Genomic DNA, 24980 nt, shown 5'->3' with positions numbered 1-24980 from the left:
GCAGAATTGTGAATAGGGTTTGGAGTTGGGAGATTTGGACCAAACCAATGTTGTTCACTCATAAATTGCCCGTTGTGAGATGCATATAAATGTGAAGCAGTGGCATATCAGAGGATCAAATATTAATACTAAGACTAAAAGAACTGGCTTCTTCTTGCTCAGGAGGAGGATGTGGGTAGCATGCTTACAGGAGGCAAGCCTTCTCCCGGTTAACCAGAAAGTGGAGATGGAAGCTCTATTACACCTTATTCAAACTATGTTAAAGTAGTTGTAGTCTGAATCACACAGTGGGTATTAATCAAATCTTGTAAGCAGATTGTGTACAAAGATGGGAATTACATCATTCTAAAATAGGCGTCTTCAAACTGAGGGCCCAAATTGATCTCAGGGGGGTGGAGCGCCAGGCTCTGGCCAGGAGGAGCACCATGCGGAAAATAGTACTTCAGTTTAACTGGGTCTTTGATGATCTCGGGGTGAGGAAGGTAACAACTCTGCAATGAGTGAGAAAAGGGATATATCCTGCCCTCTAAAAACAGATGTGAAAAACAAAACGGGGCTGGCTCTAATCAGCAAGGCTGAGCCTATATCATGAACAACAGAAGGGGGTGCCAGTGCTGATAATAGTGAATGAAAACTGAGATAAATCCTCCACTAACTGAAAATCAAATTCAGAAAAGGGAATGCTTTTTAGTCGCAGCTTTATTATGTATTCAATAATATTTTATAAAATCCGTTTGTACATTTGGAATGAAACATTGAAGGAAAAAACAAGAGTGCAAAGGGGGCACATGAAAAAGCAATCAATTTGGAGCGAACCACCATTCATTCCTACAATCATATCACTTTCACCAAACATTCAACAGCATACAAGCTAATCTCACACATACCATATATACATTATCTACAACAAGAGAAACGAAAACACTGGTACTGCCTTAATATGAACACACTATTTGTACTCTGTAATAAAAATAGAACATTAACAAAGATTTTGCAATTTCAAACAATCTTTAGCAAATCCAACGAAAATTAGATAGTGTCCAACAAATAGCTAATGATCTATGCAAAGTTGTAACTCTTAGATCAGTTGGCAGACCAGTATGAAGATGGGCCTACCCGTTTCGAATCTCCTATAATTCCTTGGAGATTCTCATCAGGGCCTCGGGCAACACCTGATGTTGCTGGCGGTAGTCCGGGACAGGGAAGTATTGAGGGAGGGGACCCAATCCTCGCTCAGGCGAGCGTGAGGTGTCCTAGCGCGGAAAAAAGGGTGGAAACCTGGACTGAAGGGACTGTAGGGCGTCGTGTCTTATGCTGTAGGGATCAGCGCGTCCTTGAGATCAGGAGAGGGGAGCCTGTGTTAATCAGGCATTCTCCGTAGGAGAAAACAGCGTCAGCACAAGCAGGTGAGGGTCCGGTGTGCTGTCAAAACCAAGTTCATAGACGAAGGTACTGAATACCCGCAATCGGTCGGTGTCGTTGCAAGCGCTAATCACTCGGGCATGCGCATTCCCTTTTCTGAATTTGATTTTCAGTTAGTGGAGGATTTATCTCAGTTTTCATTCACTATTATCAGCACTGGCCCCCCCTTCTCTAAAAACAGAGGCAGCTGTACATGCGTATATGAAATTATGGAGAACCTCAAAAGGATGGCATACGAAAAATCCAGTGGACAAACAATCATTCTTTTCGTATGTACGGGTTTCCACTATCATTTATCCCAAAAATTATAGATAAGGAGAGGTACGAAAATATTTGCTGTGAGAGAATCTAAGCCTGACCTACACTGACCACTTTCTGTTGCAGTCGACATACATGGAGAGTAAAAAACTAGCTATGATGCCACTTGGTGACAGAGGATCAAGAGGCTGACAGATGTCACATATTGTGGTAGTTTAAGAGGAGACAAATATTTTAAAGAGAATGATGACTACGTTAGCTAACAGCACCCATTGGTCAAGCACTTTGCATGCACTTCAACACAATGCACTATAAAGCAAGCACTCGTTAGCATACAGATGTGGACAGAGACTACTTGGCACCTCTGAGGATGCTAACAACTGTGGAATGAATGGGCCCTTGTCAATGGTAAATATAGACCACAACAAACTGACAAAGATGATGGAGAAAAAGAATCATCTTAATGCTCTGTTAGTACCTACTGATCAAAGTGGCTTTATACCATTACACAATACTGCACCCAACAGGCTTACCAAAAAAATGAAATTCAATGCCTTAATGCCATTTGCCTATGTGGGTTAGGAATTCACGTTTAAACTTTGTCTTAAAACTAAAAACACGGAAAACATACCACATAACAAACCATGCAGCCCATAAATAGAAGATGTAAATATTCTGAAAGTTGAAATTAGAGAGGGGTACCAGGAAGGAATATCTTATGTCCGTTATCATTTGCTCCAGTACATCATTAAGGTTACGAAATACCTAGTGGATACACGAGCATACAGAGAGCACTGAAAGTATACAAAAGGTCTTTTTATGCAGATGACAAATTGGTGTAGCCGAGTCAACCCAAAATCTTGGTACCAATGATGCTGGAAATTGTATGATAATGTGGCCTATTATTTAGGTCTAATATAAAATCAGAGAAATCTTGCAAATTCCCACTGGAGGGGAAATCAGATACAAAAGGCACTGCTGCCTTGGCTGTCTCTTGCTTGGATACCGAAGACCTTTAAACACCTAAACATCATGACTCATGAGAAGGCCAGAATATGCAAGTAACAGGATATATTAGGTTCTCAAAGTGGGACACCACCGGAACACTAACAAATGCTGAAAATACTTTAGTTATCTGAACATAACCATACCATCTCTACAACAAAATCTCAGTTAACAAAATCAGACTTTGGGATTCGCCATAATAAACAATGTCTCTATGATCCTGGCCTGGTGTTACCCCGAATAATTTGTGCTTTGGTAAAATGGAGACGTGATCCATTGTAGATTATTAGATACTCACAAGCTATAGATTTGGCCTGCATACTTGCCCTTAAAAAACCTCTTATATTACAGTTGCAAGTCAGGAAGGCCATAATTCTGCCTGCCTCCTTTCAAAAGAAAATTCCATCGCTAACCACAGTTGTTCTGGAAATTATATCAATTTACTAAAAATATTTTATCATTATTTCCACAAATAACAAAAAGCAGCAAGACTAATTTTGAATCTAAGGAACTACAAGAAAGTACTTAAAAAAATCACACCTATAATTGATCACAGAATTGCTTTTTTCTATTTAAGGGGAAGTAGGTTGGCTGTATGCTATCAAGTGTAAGGTACATTATTTCAACATCCCTGTTTGCTCAAAACGCAAAAGATGCTGCACATTCATGATAGCCCATACTACTTAACAGGTAAAGTTGCTTTCAATGTTGGCTCACGTTTGCTCCAAAAGTAACTTGCGTCTGAAAGGTAGTTGCCCCTTTGATTAGGTCTTAAAAGTATGATAAATGAAAAACACACTGTAATGGTCTCATGACTGAATGTGCTTAGCATTCTGTAAACCAAGGGAAATTTCACTTGTACAAACTGAAAAACACACACACGTGATATCAACATAGCCAATTACTGGGCGCTATTCCTTATTATAAACAGCTAAAACTCTGGAAATCTTTGCTCCAAAGGAGTGGCTCCTATAAGCTTTTCCTGAGAATTTTTGTCCTAGTGACATCCTGTATTTAAATGAAGTTTGTTGGAGTGTAATCATGACCAGTGATAAGTGGTCTGTCAGAAGACCGTCTTTTGAAACTGAAATGCTGATTTCATATGATTTCCGCTATCTAGTGGTGAAGAAAAAATGTTCTTAATTGAAGGGAACACTTTTACCATTAAGTAGGTCAGTAACCACAAAGATAATGAACACACATTACAAATGGAACTGTAACACACCATTCTAGCTCTCGAAGCATTGTAACACATACTTACACATATGCACACAGAAAACTGTGATAGGCAGTAAGAGGTGGATAGTCGAGCCCCCAGTACTGTAGATTGTTGTCACTTGTGTTGAAGTACCTACAGCATAGTAAAAAATAAGCGATAACATTCTCATTAGAGTGCAGTAGAACCAATAATTAGACTATAATATGTTAAAGATGACAACCTTTACACTCAAAAAAGAATTTAATTTTAAAAGCCCTGTTCTAATCAAGGAGTGTTAGCAATGTTATAGCGGACATTTTGTCTCTTACTAAAAGAGCAACACTTCTAACAACATAGTGAAAATCTGTGAAGTAGCATAAAGATGTGCCACTGGATGCCCTCATCTTTATTCTAAACCACCAAACAGAAAAGCAACATTTCAATCAAATGAACAGAACAGAAGTCATCTACCCAAAATAGTGATGTTGAAGGGCCTTTTTTTCCAGTATATAAAAGGGTACTAAACTTACCTTTTTATTACAAATACCTATACTGGGAGAGCAATCCCTAGATCTCTAAAAGTTATCTTTAAAGAGGCAATACTTAGCTTAGAAGGGGAAGGTGGAGTAGACTAAACAAGAATTATAACAATCCCTGCTTTAATGGTGGAGAGTACTTTCTAAATATAGAAAATTATTTTAGTAAATATGGTAAAGATGCCCTTAAAATCTACATGAGAACCGAAATGGAAAGATCAATGACAAGCAGTAGCAAAGCCAATAGGTTTCGTCTATGTGACTTCTATTGGCTGTGTCAATGTTATTGTAACATGCTGTTCAACATGGCTTTAAGTGAAAAAATAAATATGTTTTGAGAGCGCCAGTTGGAGCAGGAACGCTGTCGCCGGTGGGAGGCACCCCCACCCTGTCGACCGCTCCAGTGGGAGCTCTGGGAAGAGTCGGAGTCCAAGGGGGGCGGAGTGTGTTGTTTCACATGCTGGTGCTCATCATTCCAAGCGAAAACCTCCTCCGGGGTGTCGAAGAAGTAGGATTTGGAGTTGTAAAGTATCTTCATTCGGGCTGGAAACAAAAGAGCATAAGAAAGTTTCAAGTTGCGTAGGCGCCGCTTTGCGGCTACAAAGGACTGTCGCTGTTGCTGAACAATCCGGGTGTAGTCGGGAAAGGCCATGATGGGGTGAGACTCGAAGACCATCTGTTATTTATGCGTCCTGGCGAAGCGTAGTATGGCATCGCGGTCGGCAAAGTTAAGTAGACGGGCTATGACCACGGGCGGGCGGGCGCTCACCAGGCGGCGGCTTTTTAACCAGGGCACGGTGCGCTCTCTCAACCATGAAGCAGGATGAAAGGTCCTCCGCGGGCAGCAACGCCCAAAGCCAGGTGGAAAGTAAACGGCCCATCGAGGGCCCCTCGCAGCCCTCCGGAAAGCCAGCCAGGCGGATATTGTTGCGGCAGGCCCTCCCTTCCGCATCCTCGGCCCGGGGCGCGAGCTCTTTGGAGACCATGGCCACCTTATCCACCTTCTTCTGGAGGGCCGACACAGTATCTTTGACGTGAATACCCTCGTCTCGGCCTCCGTGATGCGGTCCACCGCCTTCCTGAGATCCTGACGGAGAAATGCAACCTCCGACCCCACTGCGCCAATTTGAGCTTCCAGGGAAGTGCGGGATTGCGTGAGGGCCTCCAGGAGCATCGCCTGTCGGAGGAGACACCTCCAGCAGCCCCCTTCCTAGCCGGTGCAGCCATGGCATACTGGTCCTTCTTCGGTTGCTTAGGTGGTGCCGCGCCAGTGGTGGGCTTGTCCATGGCGGCGCGCTGGACAGTCTTCGGGCAGCCAGGGGAGGAGCCGGCGGCGGGGCCAAGGAGGAGGACAGTGGGGCCCACCACAAAGCCAGTCTGAGCGCTCCCTAAGGTATAGCCTGGCACCCCTGTCCCTGCAAGCCCGGCCCAAAAGCAGCGCAGTTCCCTGTGAGGCCCGGCAGCAGAAGTCGGGCCACCGTGACCAACACCCAAGCAATGGCAGCGTCACCACAGTCTGTAAGCAGGCCTGGGCCCCTTCATCAGTATCCTCAAAGGGCCCAGCAGCCACCGTCCCCTTCACTCACCTGCAGTAGGCCTGAGTCCAGCAGCCTGTACGAAGGCCTTCTCAATCCCACGGTCCCAGCAGCAGGGGGGCGCCGCGATGACAGGCCGGGACCGGCCACCTCAAGAGGGCAACGGCGGGCCCACCAGCAATCGGGACTCTGGTCCCCAGCCCCAATGGTCTAGTGCGCAGGGGTGGGGGGGGTGGGGGGGGGGGGGAGAGAGCTTCGCAGCCGCGGCGCACTCCGTGTCAGCAGACGACGGCCCAACACACGCCGTCGCGGCAGGGCCCCCTCTTTAGGCCGCTCGGTCAAGGCCCAGGCAGGCCGCCGCTGCCTGCCCAGAAAGCGGGGGAGGGGCGCCATGGGACCAGGACTGCAGCCGCCTCCCCCGAAACCTGGGCTCTGCCTCGTGACCGGTGGCAGGCGAGCACACAGTAGCAGGGAATGAGGCATCCTGGCACAGCTCATCCAGGGCGCGCGGCCTCCGTCCTGCCGCCGCCGCCCCGCAGTACATCAATGGCGGCCAGCAAACGAGCGCACCGGCAGCCGGAGCGGGCCTCGCGGGACTCCATACGAAAACCGGCCCGCTCCCAGCACAATCGCCGTCTCAGCGACTCACAGCGGCACTGGCAGGGACCAGGATCAATGGCGGATTAAGACTCTGGCGGGAGCAAACAGCGGAACTCTACAGAGACGCTTCCGCCATGTTCGTCTCCCAAGCCATGCCCCATGTGTAGTATTTTAAACTGGATAAAGCACAGACGCCGATTCATTACCTAGGCTGATCGCTTTTTGTTTTAGGATTACTCTAGCAAGTATGTAGATATTTGAAATAGAGATTAGGAACCTGGTATAATTCTAAAAGTCCCAGTAGTAGGGTCATGCCCTCATAACTTAAGGGGTGAATTTAAATACTGATGCCTTGTTGCACAGTTAATTTAAGGTTCAAGTAACATATCAATCCCATCCCAGTTTGTGCAGCAATTCTACTCTGAAAAGATATTTTAATAATTTAGGTTTTAAATACTTTGTGTGATCACATGGTTTGCAAGAACTTGTGTATTTTATTCCCCTGAATCTGAACATTTAATTTCAAATGTTATCCTCATTTGCAGTGATGCCGCACTGAGAATGGAGACAGGCATGAGCGATCTAATTTTAAATCATTGTGTGACTCGAGTGTTTGCTGTTTCAATAATTCACATTAAGCTATTTACTACAAAACTGATTGGTGAAAAGGCAATCATGTTTCACTTTTATACTGATTATTCATCCTAAGCTTTTGAGCAGTTTGTTTTCACAGCTCGACAGCAATATATGTATTCTTAAATAGTCAACTGGTTAATGAGTAATATTATCTCTAAAGACCAGAGGCATTGTTTGATCTTCTAATTGGGTTTGATTTTAGCCAAAGGTATTGTGCAATCTTATAATGAAGATAAGTAATGTGTCAAGTTCACTACATCAATGAAGATATCCGAGACACTCTAAAGTATAGTAATTGGAGGATCATCGTTTTGTAATAAAGTTTGGATCCAAAAAACAGAGTACCATCACTTCTCACTCTCAAAGCAAGTGTTGCCAGTCTAGAGATTAAAGAATGTTATTATTTGTGTGATACAATATTTGGAGCCAACTCTAAAAACAGACTTCCATATCAAACAACCATCATGTCAATTAAAAAGATACATCTTAAGAACTTTTTTAGAATTGAGCTGTAACTAAAACTCCTCCAATTTATGTAGCAAATTATAAATATGAAGTAGAATTTTATGTCAGGACTGGAGGCGAGGATTATGCTCAAACTTTCTTTATTCCTTTTCCAGCAGCTTCAACTTTTACCGACAGAAAACAAACATTCCCATAAAGCATGTAGTAAAGGTCACCGTCATCCACAATCCAATAGGCAATTCACATGGTCTACAAGGGTGTATGCTTCCTGCGTGATTTCCTCTTTCCTCTCCTGCTTCCAGCAGATAAGTACTCTTTACCTCTCGCTTGTTTAGTGCCGGGGAATTTAGGGTATATTTCATGCATAAATGTATTTAGTTTGGGTAGCGATACGTTATTGAGTATTTAAGAGTTTGATTCTCTTTGTTTTAAGCCAGTTGGGGCCGCGGGAGTGGTTTCGTACGCTCCGCTCACGGCTCCCTCAACTGACGAGTCTCAGACAGCAGTGCGATGCACACATCGGAATAGCATGGGGCGGGTGTCTGCGCGTTTCCTTGATCCGAGTCACGCTGGTCGGCAGGATCAAAGAGTGCCAGACACAGTACCCGCAATCGCACACGTTGCCCGAGCGGCCTGGAAGCCCTTACCCTCGCAGCTTCAGGGTCAGTATTCACATTGTCTCAGCCTGACGCCTGCTCAGCGGGTCTATAATTTAAACGCCACAAAGGGGCGAGTGTGTGGTTCCTCAAGGAGGCTGATAGGGGCGTGCCCAGGCATTTAGGACACACAGTACAGTCAAGGGCGAGTCTCCCCTTAGCGGATTAATAAATCAGACTAGCACACTCAGCGTGCACAAAGTTGGTAACGCCAATCAAGCTACTAAAACTACTACTAAAAAACCCTACTAGCGCATAGAACTCTTAGATATACAGTTTGCCTGTTTGCTCTAACTACAGTAGTGCTTGCATTCATCATCATGGAGGACGAATATACAGAGGAGGAGTCTCTGCATGTTCTTCCCCTTGATGATGAGTTTTGCGATGCGGTGAATGCTTCCATCCACTAGGCAGTGGCAGCAGTAATGGGACCTTTTGAGCGCCCCATAATGCAAGTAGCATATGCGTACCAGGCAGATCAACCCCAGCGCCCCCGAAGCGTAAATGCCCCTCAGGCATGGATATGGGGGCTTTTGAGCGCTTGAAGAGGGTTTTCTTAGCCAGACCAGATGCAAGGTCACAGGATACCATACCAGAGGCTACCAGTTTACACGAAGATGGGGAGGACTCCTTGGGAATAGTGTTGCCCTCCTTAGACATACCCAAGGACTCAGAGGAGCTCTCTGACATGTTGGTCCCCGAGGATCTAGTTCTCCCCCGGTCCTTGGAGTGGGCGCCCTCCCCTCAAGGTCTCGGTGTTTGTGGCAGGGCGCTTTCACGAAGATCTTGAGAAGGAAGTATAAGCAAGTCTCAGAGCGGAATGCACCCGCCCTATCGAGCAAGGTGGCGATAACGCCAGAGGTTGACCCAAAAATGGCCACTATCCTGCAGAAATATATACGGGACCCATAATAGGGGATAGACAGATCGTGGAAATCCTGCCACGATATGCTATTAGATATCTCAGACCTCATTACTAAGATCTTGTAATTGGTGGAGGAGGGCAAACTGGTAGGTATCCCCCCCTTTCCCGGGAAGGGTTTCAGAATTTGGCGCAACACGCAATAGTCTTCCTGGGTAACACTAATTGCGCCCTCTTTACCTAGAGACGACAACTACTTTCTCCTGATAGTTGATCTCAAACTGGGAGACTTGGCTTCCTCTGAAGTGGGCACTGTGGCAGAAGGTAGGCTCTGCAGGGACCTAGTTTGTCACCACTTTTACATCTTTGGATAAGGCGCAGGCCTCCATTAAAAAGGTTTTTCACCCTAGAATTGTTGGGCCACCGTGGCAGAAGGCGCTCGGCTGGCCGCTTCTACACCCAAGGGCCTAAAAAAAGCAGCAAGAAAGACCAAGATCCAGGCAGACAAGCGTTCTTCCAATCAAGAAGAGGTTACAGAGGTCACGGTGGCAGAAGAGCAACCAGAGGCCACCCCTGGCCACATCAGGTGAGCCTTTCCCCTTCCCCATTTAAAGGTGGGTGGCAGGTTGGCGGTTTTCAAACACAACTGGAAGTCTATCACCTCCGACGCATGGCTGTTACAGACCATGCAAGGTTTTCAGATAGAATTCTACGGCTCTCCCGTACAGAATTTTCAGCCCCGTCTGCTGGTTTTTGCACAAGATCTGGTCACCCTTGTAGATCAGGAAGTGGAGGATCTGCTGCAAAAATGAGCGATCTCCACCCAAGAGGTTTCATCAGCAATATTTTTCTTGTAGACAAAACAGATTGAGGTCAACGACCGGTGATAAACCTAAGAGAGTTCAACCAATGGTTGGTCTACCGCCACTTCAAAATGGAGGGCATCGATCTTCTGCGGGACCTCCTTCAACCTGACAATTGGATGGCCCGTTTGGATTTGAAGGACGCGTATTTGGTGGTCCATATCTTTCCCAAAACCAACGTTTCTACAGTTTCAGTGGAAGGATCAGGCGTCCAAGTTTACAACCCTCTCTTTTGGTCTTTCTCTGGCCCTTGGTGCTTCACCAAGGTTCTCAAGCCAGTGCTGGAGACACTAAGAGCGAGGGGCTCTCGTCTCATCATTTATCTAGATGAAATTCTGCTCCTCGAGCAATGACCTCTCTGCCTCTCACAACAGGTGAAGGAAACAGTAGACATTCTCCAATACCTGGGGTTTGTGACCCACGTCAAGAAGACGCTTCTGAAGCCAGCCAAACAGGTGACCTTCCTGGGGTTTGTTGTGAACTTGGTGACCTGCACCCCGAGTCTCTCAGCGAGGAAGACGGCCAAGATTCACAGGGAACTCAGGCGAATGCTTGCACGTTCCTCCATCTTGTTAAGGCAGATGCCTCGGTTGATAGGCCTTCTCGCCACGTCAATTCAGGCGATCTTCCCAGGGTCGCTCCACTACAGAGCTTTGCAAAGCCTGAGGGCTTCTCATCTTTGCAGAGGGCTGCAATATTCCGACCAAGTGCCCATTACAGAGTAAGCGTACATAAAGATGAGGTGGTGACTGGATCACATGGAAGCCTGGAATGGCAAAGCCATCTTTGGCTGCGATCCAGACTTAGTGATAGAATGCGATGCCAGCAAATCAGGAAGGAGAGCTTGATTTGGCAACTTTTTTACAGGAGGAAAGTGGTCCGCTGAGGAAAGCCAACTCCACATCAATTGCCTAGAGCTGATGGCGGGTTCCTTCGCAATCCAGTGTTGGAAGAAGGACAAGGTGTCTTGCAATGTCCTCCTGAAGATGGACAATGTTTCGGCGGTCCGTTACATCAACCATCTCGGGGGAACAAAGCCCAAGGTCCTAGCGGACCTGGTCAAGGACATTTTTGTCTCTTGCCACAACATCTCAGTGACAGTGGAATAGCTCCCAGGAATGTGATAGATTGGTGCTCCAGTAGCTGGTCAGACATGAGCCTGTGGCAACTACATCCACCGTCCTTCCAGACACTCCACAACATGTGGGGTCTGTTCTCAATAGATCTCTTTGCATCCTGTCTGGATCACCAACTACCACGATTCTTTGGTTGGAGGCCAGACCCCCTCGCTACTGCGACGGAGGCCTTTCTCTAAGATTGTGCAGGGAGACGAGGTACACTTTTCCCCCGTTTGTGATGATAATGAGACTCACTGCACAGGTCCGCAGACAACAGGCGAAGGTGGTGTTGATTACTTAGTATTGGAGGTCTCAAGTGTAGTTTCCAGTTCTTCTGAAACTTTCCTGGGATTCTCCAATCCTTCTACCCTGAGTTCCGTTTATTCTGAGGGATGCCTAAGGCAATTCCCATCCTCTAGTCCAGCAAGGGCGAATGCCCTTGGTGGCCTTGTGGTTTTCAAGTATGCCTGGAGCGTCTCAGGCCAATCAAACAATGCACAGAGATTACTGGGAGCAGCGTGGGCCGACAACACAAGCAAGCGCTACACATGAGCATGGACCAGATGGGTTGGTTGGTGTGTTTGGGATGACCAAGATCCCATGGGGTGCGAAGTGGTAGCCATTATGAATTTCTTAGCGTCATTAGCGGCCCAAGGCCTAGCCTACCGCACTTTCAACTCTTATAGGTCAGTGAGCTCAGCAGACCATGTGCCCGTTCAAGGGCCCCCAGTTGGGGAACATCAGATGATCTGTAAATTGATGCGAGAAATTCACCTCACGCTTTCTCTGGAGCCCAGGTACTCGTCATTATGAGATGTCAATAAGGTTCTACAACTATTCCAATCGTACCAACCCATTTGTCTCGTAAGGAACTGTTAGCTAAACTGCCCATGCTGAATGTTAGAGCTCTAGACATTTCTGGAAGGGTTTCACCCCGCAAGGGGTCACCTTCCATATTGATCGTAGAACCCAATCAGATTGCAGAATTGTGTCCTATCCAGCATTTGAGAATTCCCCTAAGTTGTGCATAGTCCGCTGCCTCAAAGAATATGAGAGTATGACGGTAGAAACTCGTCCACCAGGGGGAACGCCAGTTAATGATTTCCCTAAGGAAGCCTTTCAAGCCAGTTACGCCACAAACCATAGTCCGTTGGATCAGATGGGTGTTGCAGGAGGCAATTTGGCGTCCATTCATGAGGGGAGCAATGGCTTCAAAAGCTTTCTCCCTGGGGGCCAGGTTAGAGGATATTATAAATGCCGCAGACTGGTCATCAGACTCAATGTTCAAGAGATTCTATTTTAAAGCGGTCATGGACATGGTGTCGTTGGGGGTGGCTAAGCTTTGAACGAACACAATCCTAGCCTCCGGTCCTGACATAGAATGAAAATTGTCCTAGTAATCAGGATGGAAAGTTTTAATTCTATAGATGATGCGGAGGTTAGGATTATTCCCGCCAGAGGCTCAGAGAGACCTGATCCCAGCACGGAATCTTTAGGACATATGACCATCAAGGTGGAGCCCTGTTGTATGGTATAAGTATGTGCTTTTGATGCTGTCTAATCTTCTAGTTTGCGACCCCTGGGGGGAAGGGATAATGCTTTCCATTTTTGTCTCGGAGATCGTGAAGGAGGTGCTGGACACAGGAGGCAGGGTGATGTTAGTCATGTTAGACCTGTCGGCGGCGTTTGACACCGTCCCCCACGAGGATCTCCTCACTAGACTTCATAACATCGGTCTAGGGGGGACGGTGCTCAACTGGTTTCGTTCCTTTCTGGCCAACCGCCGGCAGACGGTCTGGGTCCCACCCGGGTCCGCCGAGATGCCGCCATTGGGAGTCGGAGTGCCTCAGGGCTCTGTACTGAGCCCCACTCTATTTAACATCCTTATGACCCCTCTGGCGACACTGGCGGAGTCCTACGGGGCCCGGATCGTCTCTTATGCTGACGACACCCAGCTTCTATTCACCTGTCGTAAGAGCGAAGAGTTCGATGGAGAAAGGATCTGCGAGTGCCTTGGGGCTGTCTTTAGCTGGTTTTCACACAACAGCCTCAAATGCAACTCGGACAAATCCGAAATACTATTCTTCGGATGCCCATCAGAACCAGATTGGCAGGGATGGTGGCCTGCTGACATGTTCCCTCCCACTCAGTCCTCTAAGTGGGCTAAGAACCTGGGGGTTAAAATTGACAACGAGCTCTCGCTCAAATCCCAGGTTTCCACTCTTACGGGAACATGCTTTGGGATACTCAGAATGTTGCGCAAGTTCTTTCCCCTTCTCTCGGAGGAACATCGGAGGATCACTGTTCAGGCACTCATAGGGTCCAGATTGGACTATGCAAATGTCCTATATCTGGGTCTGCCTGAATACCTCCTCCAGCGTTTGCAGGTTACTCAGAACGCTGCTGCTCGTGCAATTTTTGGCCTGCACCGCCGCACCAGTGCCTCCAATCTCCTCGTATCCCTTCACTGGCTTCCGGTGCGGAAGAGGATACTTTTCAAGGCCATGACTCTCGCCCATAAGGCCTTGCATGGCAATGGTGCCAAATATCTTCAGAGGAGGCTGGACTTCTATCGACCTGTACGATCCCTCAGGTCAGAAGCTTTGGCTTTGGCTCGGGTGCCACGCATCAAAAGGGCTCGGCTAGGCGGCCGGTCCTTTAGCTTTCTTGCTCCGCAGCTATGGAATTCCTTACCGGTGTCCTTGCGAAACACCGCTAACCTGCTTGCCTTCAGAAAAGACTTAAAAACCTGGCTGTTCACTGGATAATCTGCCCCCTCTTTAGGCCCCTGCTCTTTTTACTGTTATGTTTTCCAGCTCTTTCTTTGGTCTGGAGCACAAAAGCGCCGGGACACTCCTTTGGAGTAGCCGTTGCGCTATAAAAGTCCCATTTAACATAACATAACATAACATAACATTCATATTGTGATATGATTGCACCATGTTCTAGTGATGCTTTCCTGAGTTTACCTTGAGATCGGAGTCATTTATTTATTTATTTATAAAGTTTTATATAGCGCAAACTTGATCCCGAAGGATATCAGAGCGCTTTACAGTTTGAGGCAAAGGTAACAAATCAGAACATTAGTCTAACATGGGGAATCTAATGGGCATTGAGATGTTTACTCCTCTCAAAATCTGGGTTTGTTTTCGACTTCTTCCAGGTTCTGAGAGTTCCAAGGCAGACTGACAAGACTCTCGGATAATAAGGTTGTAGTCAAGAAAGAGGAAGTCACGCAGGAAGACCTTGTAGATCATGTACTGCCTATTTGTAGATCGTGGATGACATTTACTACCTGCTTTATGGAAACGTTAGTTTTTGTTGATTAAAGTTGAAGCTGCTGGAATAGGAATAAAGAAAGTTTGAGCATAATCCTCGCCTCCTGATCCTTAATAGAATTGAAACTTCCCGACATGATTACTAGGAAATATTTCATTCACAGGCTAAATTTCCTCCACCACAGGAACATTACTGAGGAGCAAACTAAGCCAGCATAATTTACTTCATAGTTACATTTTCCTTCAGAAGTTGGAAAATGTTCTTTTAACAGGACCTCAAAATCTAACTCTTCAAGGCTTTCTGAACTGAATCATTTTGGGCAGTGCCTAAATCGCTGGTTGTATTGAATGTAGTCGCAAAGAGGCGTGAAGATCAACGTTTGTCCCTTTTCTTAAATTGTGAATTTTGTATAACCAGAAAACACAGGCTGAATTGACAAATAAGATGTATTTCTCTCGGGTACAAAGGAGTATGCTTAGGTAAAAGCTTAAGATTGTAGACAATGGCTCTGAAATATTACACACTTCCTAACGCGCATACAATGGAAGGGACTCTGTTACAGTGTAAGACACGGATTTGAGTTTTCTCAGCCACCTTCATCCATCCACCCCCAGTGGTATTCCTAGATTTTTGGGCTTTACGTGTTAAGGCAGCAGGTGCTGGAATTGACCTGGGAAGCTAAATTAAATATTTGGATACTCATTTTGAGTATTAGGAGAGTGCTACACTTTACACCAAAATAATTTAAGTAGTTACATAGTTCTGAACTCCCTGGAGTGTACTGTTATAACAAGCTGAGAGCCCAACATAAAGTTAAACAAAATAATTTAACTCCAATAGTTCACACATTCACTTTATGCAGCAGGGCAGACCTGGAGTAAATGACACACTTTAGTTATTGCAGCTTTCTAAATACTCCTACTGAACCACAGCTACAATTTGGAATTGAGGCGAAGGGCCTGGTTCCAGGGTGGGTTTCAGATACAGGAGCTGTTGGAAATGTATTGTTACATTTCTCTACTCCTCTATTGGCAGGGGCTAGCAAAGGTGAATTTTCCATCTTTTTAATTCATCTTAGTACAGGAAGATACTATCAATTAAGAGATCACCCAAATCCAAGACAAATGTCAGAGAATACCATGACAAAAAAATGTGAAAGCTACACCAAAGTCAGCAGAATTAAATCTCTGAGGAATGCATACCTGCCAACTAAAAGAATAGAGCATAGAGCCTCAGCAGTCTCTGTGCACAATGTCTTCATGTGGGGTACAGGCCTTGTAAAAGCCCACTTAGATGCTAGGTGACCAGGCAATATCTTTCACTGTTCAGAAATAGTAAAACAATCTTTACTGCAGAATCATAACAATCAATACCTACTTACCCACCAAAGTGAATCATGACATAAGGGTACATGTTCTAGCAAAAAGGCTAATGGAAAGACTAAATTATTAGACTTCGAGACACTTGGAGCCCAGCTATGATACCATTCTTTGATCTATGTCCATGGCATCACAAATTGCAAGCCCCTTGCGAACACTTCATGGGTGCTAGTGGTCCACCAAATCACTTCTGAATTTCATATGAGGTTAGCCATGGAATAGACGAGAATTCCTGCAATGGAAGCTATCCTATATAAAGTCTTCACCGAAAAACCCAGCTACACCTTGTTGGGACAGAAAAGTCTTGTGCATGGTGATGGACGTGTACCCCTGCCCTTGGTGCCCCAATTGCAAGGATTTCTGATCTCGGATGCTGGTTTTTGCCATCAAGGGTAAACGCAATCATGCGCATGCACCACAGATTTGCTTGACTTTTTGGACCAGGAGGGAGGCGCCTAAAGCACTGCCTTCATTGTGGTGAAAGGCTACTGCCTCTGCCAGGAGTTAAGTAGCACGAATGTGGTGTTGGCAGCATACCATGTAATTATCAGTAAAAGTACACAGGTCTTTTTACATGAGTCACTGGAGTGAACACTACAGACTTACTCATGTAAAGTTTTGCTGCTGTGTGCTTAATCACCCTTTGCCTACTTCAAGTTAGTATGTAGTACTGTGCCACGCACATGTTGTATGCATGTCCTAGGTGCTTGTGTGCCTGTGAATACATGAACAATTATGGATTCCATTTTGGGAGAGCCAGGGCTGACGGTAGAAGTATGAGGAGGTAGAGTAATCCCCTGTTAGAACTGGCTATTTCTGGTTGGCTAAGGCTTACGCCAAAGCTAGGCAGAAACCACCATTCTAGTCAGGGCAAGGGAGTCACACGCCAAGATAACCTCTGCTCACCCCCTTGGTAGCATGGCACGAGCAGACAGGCTTATCCCGGAGGCAATGTGTAAAGCATTTGCGCACGCACACAACAGCAACAACATCCTAGGCACACCACAAAAGGAACTCTACACAAGGTTATATAAAAATAACTTTTGCATTGTCAAAACACATCAGATAGCAATCACACAATATACATTGTGCCAACTGGCACAGGCAATATTCACAAGGGATTATTTACAGGACAGGGCCACATGGGCCACTGTCAGACTCAGCACTTAGTAGAAATAGCACTTCTAGAACATAGAATAAGTGTCACACAAAATAACAATTATAGATCACAACCAGTAACCACTGTTAACAGGGAGGTACACACTACGCGATACTAATAACCATAGGCCTAGATCACGCATGGACACATAACCTCTCTAGTATAACTATACCAAGAAACCGCTGGTATACGTGCGCTCTACAAGTAATTTTAAACTCAAACTCAAACTCAAACTAGGACACAACTACCTAAGAATAAAAATACATTCAGGGGTATAGGCAAGAACACATTACACATGATGCATAAAAACATTTAGAGGTGCAAGGAAAACACATGCATAATAGCATAATTCATAACAGCACATAAAGCATATTAGCGCAGAAATCATATCTAGGCCTAACCAGTAAAACTACAGTAGGCAATCTCCTCACTAATCTAAACACACATAGGTAAGCACACAGCAAAAACACATGATGTATAACCAACACATTCAGAGGTGTAAGAACAAGGCACATGACGCATAAAACCACATTCAGAGGTGCAGGAAAACACAATTACACAAAACTTACATAAGCCACCACCTGTGGCAGTCCCTAGGCCAACTGGTCTTGTTGGGGCTAATGTCCCAATGTCAGGAGCCTAAACGTGGCAGCTGCCCACTAATTGCTGGGCAGCTGTAGAACAATGATGGGGGCCAACGTGGGGGCCTCGGGCTCTAACCACATCACTGGTGTCCCCCAAGAGCCTCGCTGGGCTCTCATAACAAAATGGCACTCTGAGCCTCTCTCCGGGCTCTAGAACAAAGGTTGGCTTGGAGCCGCACGGCTCTACAAGAAAGAATGCCCCAGAGCCTCTTGTGGCTCTAAACAAAAAAATGCCCCCTCGAGCCTCTCTGGGCTCGTCAGCACATGGAGCTGTTTGAGCCTCTCAGGCTCTCAATCAGGGATGCAGCCTCACTGGGCGGTGGGGTCCCTCACGGGGGACCCGGGAACACTTGGGCGCCTTGAGCCTCTCTTGGGCTCTCAAGACAGATAGGTGTTTCTGAGCCTCTCGGGACTCTGAGCCTCTCGGGACTCCGGAAACAAACAGGGCAAAGTACTCCCACGAGCCTTCCAGGCTCGTAACTCAGGGGAGGCTGGGTGGAGCCTCTCGGGGCTCGAAATCACTAAGAATGCCCCTGAACCCCTCGTGGGCTTCACAACAACGAGCACAAGATCGCGCTACTTGTGGGAGGGGGGGTGGCGCGGACACCGGCAATGTGTCCCGGCGCCCCACCCCTTCTCCTCTGCCACACTCACCGGGTCTGGCGGCGGCTGGGGACGGAGAGCTCCCGCTCCTTGGGACTCTCTGATGCTGCGGACTCCTCGCTCTTCCTGCAGGCGGCCAGGGCTCTCCCTTCGCTCGGGAGCCTCGGGACGGACAACGCAGGCTGCTTCCTGCTTCTCACTCCTCCCCCGATGACGGGGCGGGAGGCTCGGCCGGCTGGGCCAAGCCCTCTGGTGACCATGACGGCGTCGAATCGGCAGTCCACAGCGGCGTTTAGCACGATGAGGGGCTGAATCCCTCGAGAAGCACGCAACCACAGGAGCAAATGCCGGGTGGGCACCGGCTGGTTTAAATCATAAATCGAGGTGGGCACTCGATATCACTAGCAATCTGGGCAAATGCCGGGTGGGCACCGGCCAAAGCTCCCAAGCGCTATAGGCAATAAAGCGCTCCCCCAGCGCTTCAGGCACAAACCAAGGTCCAAGTAAAAATTAAGCGCTCCCAGGCGCTAAGGGGGCAGAGTCCATCAAGCCCCCAAGGCAAAGACTCCCATAGCAAAGGGGTCCCAGCATCCAGCAAGGGATCCCAGGAAAAGGTATCCAGAGTCCAGGACCTCAGCAGTCCATAAGGTATCCAGGGGCTGGGCAGGGCCCATGGAGGCAAGCCTTCCCCCTGGGCCCAAGCAGCAGCACGCCCCTGGCAGGATTCAAGTCAGAAACAAGAACATTTTGTAAGGGGACACAGCCCCTTTTTATACAGAGAAAGCCTTTGTCTAGCAGGGTCCAGCAGTGTGAGAACCAGCTACAACTGGTTATAGGGAACTCCTTTCACTGGCCAGGCTAGGGACATCAGACGCACCACAGGGGGTGGAGCCAGTATTGTGGAGGGAAAACCCAGCCCCATTCAGGCCCAGGTGCACCCCTCCCCTCACATCAGCACGCTAATCACTCCATTCACCACCGGGGCAGACCCACCCAGACTCTTGGAGCCAGGCTCACCAGCCAGCTCCAGCCAATCACACACCAGACACAAATTATACAAATATGCTAACTTCTAGAAGTGGCACTTCTACACTAGACACATTCATGCAGCATACATAATTGCACAGCATTCAATCTCACGAGTTCGCACATACCAAACTCGACCCTGCACTCCCCACACATCAGGAACTATCATGGTCACACATATTCCCCATGCATTCCTATGGGAGGGCAGGCCACTCTCACCACACCCACACACACAGAGCGCACGCACTTTACACTGGACCACAGTGAAAAAGTGCACAGAGACCTAAAATCACAAACACCAGGTTACAGAAACAGGCTAGGAAAAAACAAAAAGTTTCGGGGTGAACCTGCCAAAAAGGGCCAGGTCCAACATCCCCCCTAGTAGATTTGTGGATTGCTGCATTCCTCTGAGCTGGGTGGAACACACACTGGAGGAAGAACAGCCAGGCTCTTCAGTTCACTTCAAAGTTTGTCAGATGCTTCAGTTCACTTCAAGGGGGAAGATAGAGAGAGTGAGAAAAGAAAGAGAGAGATGCGAGACATATATCCAACGCTAGTCTAACTTCATTAAACTGCGTGTTTCACTCTAATTAGAATTTCATTAGGTCACAACTTCTTAGCCTTCTAAGAAGATATTCTAAATCAAAAGATATAGAATGCAACCATACTTACTTATATTTTAATAATGATTGATGGTTGCTAAGGATTAACAATACTGTAATGTGCTTTCATTTTGAATCTCGACTAAACGTAGCCTGATTAAGACTTTAGCTGAGTATTTTACACTTTACGTTTACTAGTATGCAGTTTCCAGCAGAAGTGAAGCGATGCCGGTCACAGGAGCCTCCTGTACCCGGTGTGATAGGAAGATGCAACTCTCAAGGACATTCAGATGTGTACCTAATTGTGGGAGAGTGGGAATTTGGGGAGTCGATGGATCAAATGCCACCACGGGATTGCTTTTGGATGGGAGAGTGAATTATGAATGTTCCGGACTCTACAGTTGTGCTTTTCATTAGTGTTTCATATTTAGTTACAGTCAGCCTCTACTCTGACTTAGAAGAGAGCATGCCTTTCTGTTGGGTCACTCTCTTCCTCCCTCCACTCCCCACCCCCCCCCCCCAGGAGAAAGCTTAATGCCAGACACTCTTCCGTTTCCTCTGAACATCTACTGGAGTGTACAGAATGCGGACACCTTCTCATTTTATTTATTTTAAAAGTTTTATATAGCGCATACATAAGTCCTGGGGGCATCAGATCGCTTTACAACTGATAAGAAAAGAAGAGGCATGTACATCAAACAGCAAAGTGAGCACGAAAAGGTACAGGCTGTAAGAACTCAAAACAACCGTTCATAACACAGTTGTAAGTAGAGCAATAGTCGAGGGTGAGGGCGACGTGTCACATCGGGCCCAAAGAGTAGAGGTTTTAGGGCGCAAATGTGTTCATCAATAGCATTTTAACTTCATTTCTAATTATGCCACTGAGGGATTCAGTCTGATTTCAGGAGGCAGGTAGTTCCAAATTCTTGGGGTGATACACAAGAAGGCTCAGTGGTAAGTTTTCTTTTTGTAGAATTTCTGCAGTTTCAACAGTAAGGTACTAGAACTCAAAAAGGATCTGCAGCCACCAGAAAGCTCTAGTTTTTGAGCAAGATGAATCAGGGTGTTGAAGTGTAGGGCTTTATGTGTCATGCAGCCAATTTTATTTTGTGAAAATATTTTTATTAAAGAAAGTGACAGACAATTTACTTTTGTGCAAATAATTCCATAGTGCAGGGCACAGTTATTATCACATTGACAATTAAGTTCAATCAGACATATAAATTACATTTTTTGCTCCCTATCCTTATTTCTCCGCAGTTCTAACAGCACCACAGGGGACACACATCTCCTCTGTACAAATTCCATTTGGACCACTTCCTGTCCCATTTCTTTGGGCACCCTCTTGCGGGAGTTGGCCAGTCTCCATATCTGCAGCGTGTGTTGAGTTGGGCCTATAAACTGCTTTCTCAGTGGACAAGAGTAAAGTGCCCCAAGATAGCCAGCCCTATCCATCTGATATCTATCTAAAGCACATGTCGGATCATCCGGTGGGGTGTATCTCCACCTATTTACAGTCAACAATTGAGAGGCCCAGTAGTACAACCGTATGTCAGGTAACGCGATGCCTCCATCATACCATCCCTTCATCGGTTTTTGAAGCGCTATTCTCGGGGCCCTTCCATCCCATAGCAGAGTACGCACCTCCCCTTCTACCGCAGTAAAGTATGCATCTGGAACTCTATGTGGGCAATTTTGTAAAACATATAAAAAACTCTGAAGAGCAAGCATTTTAAAGAGGGCAGCACCGCCTATTAGTGACGATGGCAGGGATCTCCAATGTTGGACATCTGCTCGCAGTCGCATCAACAAGGGCGCTAAATTGCGACCATAAAAGATGGCCAGATCTGGCTTGACAAAGATCCCCAGGTATCTAAAACCTTCCTCCGCAACCATCAGGGCACAGTCTTTTGGAAGACGTGGGGTCTGTTCATAAGTACATATAATACTGACTTGCCCCAATTAACAGCGTATCCTGAATACTTTCCAAAATTGGTAAAAGTGTTAAAGACAATATGAATGGATCTGTAAGGATTCGCAAGATATAACACTAAATCATCTGCGTAGAGTGATATTCTACCTTCACAATCATGGGACCACCGCAGACCCCTGGTCATAACATCCCGCCGTATCCACGCCGCCAAGGGCTCCAACATCAGCGCAAACAACAACGGCGACAGAGGGCAACTCTGTCTGGTGCCTCTGCGAGAGAGAACCGTCTGGACGTGTAGTTGTTCACTCTGACGTGTCCCGATATCTATACGAATATAATAAAGAGCGAGCCCAAACCTTTGAGGCGGGTAATCTCAGGAACCACAGCACCAATCACAACACCCAATACAACGTTGGAAAGGGCAGTTGCAGCAGAAGGACATAGGCTATGCAGAAGCCCACCATATACATTTATACAGTAAAAGAACCGTGCCAGCAAAGTAGTCCCTTGTGGGCGTGTCTGCGTTGTGCTGTGGGCGTGTGCTGGGGGCGTGACAAACGCTGGGGGCGTGTGGTACGTTCCGCTCTTCATGTCATGTCTCATATCGTGTGCTAATCCCACCCTGCTCCCTTTAAATACCCCTGCACCCCATAATCATAACCCACCCTTATTCCTTAAAATACCCGAACACCCTTAAACACTTACCCATGTTAACCCTATAAATATACCCTGTACCCCCAAATCCACACCTACCCCTGAACCCTAAAAATACCCCTGTACCCCAAAACCCAAACCTAGCCCTGAACCCTAAAAATACCACTGTACCCAAAAACCCAAACTTAGCCCTGAACCCTTAAAATACCCCTGTACCCCAAAACCCAAACCTGCCTCTGAACCCTAAAAATAACCCTGTACCCCAAAACCCAAACCTACTCCTGAAACCTAAAATACCCCTGTACCCCCAAACCTAGCCCTGAACCCTAAAAATACCCCTGAACCCCATAACCCAAACCTAGCCCTGAACCCTTAAAATCCCCCGTACCCCCAAACCTACCCCTGAACCCTAAAAATACCCCTATACCCCAAAACCCAAATCTATACCTGAACCCTAAAAATATCCCTGTACCCCAAACCCATACCTATCCCTAAACCCTAAAACTACCCCTGTACCCCATAACCCAAAACTATATCTGAACCCTTAAAATACCCAAACACCCCAAAACATATATCTCAGTACCCCAAAACATATACCCCAATACCCATACTTACCTTATCCAAACATTTTAAAAAAACATGCTTTTACGATTCATGCATTTACAACGAATTTCGTTGTAAATGTAGGCGTGGTAAAAGCATATAGATGTAATGCCATGCGTTATAATGGCATTGCAGAGTCATGGTACTTTTGTAATGAAAGTATGCGGAGTGAAGGTATGCGAAAAGAAAGTTGCGGAATAATGGGTGTTTACCCTCCCCCGGTATGTACATTGGTGGCACGGCGGCCCACATCTCTATATTATACTGGATGTATGACATCACAACGCATGCTTTTACCACGCATGCTTTCACATCGCAAGTTTTACAACACATGCCTTTACAACGCATAGTGTTGAGGGGTGCTGGATAGTGAATAATTTAATTTATTATTCCAACTCCAGGCCACGTGGATAGTAGGGAAGGTGTTGGATAGTAAATTAAATCTATTCCCTATCCTAGAGCGCCCCCAGCGCAATGCGTTGTAATGGTTTGCGTTGTAAAAGTTGTGATGTAAAGGCACTGCGTGGTAAAAGTTGCGTTGTAAAGGATGTTTCCCAATCACTCTCATTGATGGCCAGCACCAACACACACACTTTTAGACACACCTTCCGCCACAAGTTCTAGAATTGCGAACTTTAAAGCTGGGGAGCTACGTTCGAATCTCGGCATCAGCTCAACATCCTGTGATTCCAGGCAAATCGCTTTGTCATCCCGTGGCTACCACAAATGAATGTGTTCTTCTGTAATGTAATTTGTGCTCATGCCATGTTGTCGAGTTCACGCTATATAATATTGCAAGGAAAAATACAGTAGGGGAAAAATATAGTAGGGAAACGAGTTCACACACTACTGAACGAGCACTCTTAAGTGCATCAGCCGTGCACTGTGAATCGGAGCGTTTCACAGGCCTGTCACAGATAAGAAATGCTATCAAAACGAAATCCTACAAAACAATATACTACTGGCCCGCAGCAATTTATGCCCGGACAACATCTGGACGGGCTGCTACTGTCAGTATAAAGTAGCCGCACCCATCGCATGAATTTAGGGCCTAATCCTGCTCTATCCAAGACCCCAAACATATATGACCATTCAATTGAATCAAAAGCCATGGAAGCGTCTAGGGATAGTATGACTGAGTCTTCTTCTAGGTATTTCTGTTGAGCCAGCACGTTGTGAAGTCGACGGATATTAAGAGCTGTATTTTGTCCTGGCATAAAGCCCGACTGATCCGGGTGCACCAGGGAGGATATCACTTTCCCTAATCGTGTAGCAAGCACTTTCGCCAGAACTTTCGCCTCTACATTAATTAGAGAAATCGGTCTATAGGAACGGCAATCTTCCACCGGTTTACCAGCCTTATATATAACGACAATGTGCTTGCCAGCCGCTGATCTGGGGGTAGGGTTCCCTTTTCCCAGCTCTCCTGATACATGCCCCGTACATGGGGGACCACCTGGGAGGCCACTACCTTAAGAAACTCCACCGGGGTACCATTTGGCCCCATCGCCTTACCCGATTTAACTTGGCCAATGGCTCTCCGGATTTCCTCATCAGAGAGATCTGCCTCTAGGGACTCCCTGTCCTCGTCCCAAAGAGTGGGCACTTCACATTCCGCCAAAAGTTGATGCAAATCTTCCGTGGTATATATGGAAAAAGGCGAATATACGTTTTCGAAATAGTCAGCAAACGCTTCTGCTATTTCTTCCGGGCGAGATATAACTTCTCCCTTAGGCGTCTGCAATCTGGGCACCCAACTTGAACCCTGCTCCTTCCTCTCCAGCCAAGCCAGCGTCTTCCCTGCCCTATCTCCCAGCTCATATAACCGATGATGGGTAGCCGCCTGCATAGCTAGCATATGTTCTCCACGCTGAGTGATGGGACATCAGCCAGGGACATCAAAGACAACCTGACCCTGGAGCACCAGTGCCTGTCTGCTTGCCA

The 24980-nt window shown here is 46.6% G+C and overlaps 1 protein-coding gene across 1 annotated transcript in view; it reads right to left on the bottom strand.

The window, feature by feature from the left end:
- The window catches only part of ALG6 (ALG6 alpha-1,3-glucosyltransferase), a 336619-nt gene that overhangs the window by 204361 nt on the left and 107278 nt on the right, over positions 1 to 24980 (bottom strand). The window contains exon 3 of the mRNA XM_086953531.1: positions 3947 to 4036. Within this exon, the coding sequence (XP_086809657.1) occupies positions 3947 to 4036 (90 nt within the window). The remainder of the gene's footprint in view (positions 1 to 3946; positions 4037 to 24980) is intronic.

The sequence above is a fragment of the Lissotriton vulgaris genome, chromosome 1_1 (genome assembly GCF_964263255.1).
Source record: "Lissotriton vulgaris chromosome 1_1, aLisVul1.2, whole genome shotgun sequence".
Classification (NCBI taxonomy): Eukaryota; Metazoa; Chordata; class Amphibia; order Caudata; family Salamandridae; genus Lissotriton; species Lissotriton vulgaris.
The sequence above is the reverse complement of the archived record's forward strand: the minus strand, read 5'-3'. Positions and strand labels throughout refer to the sequence as shown.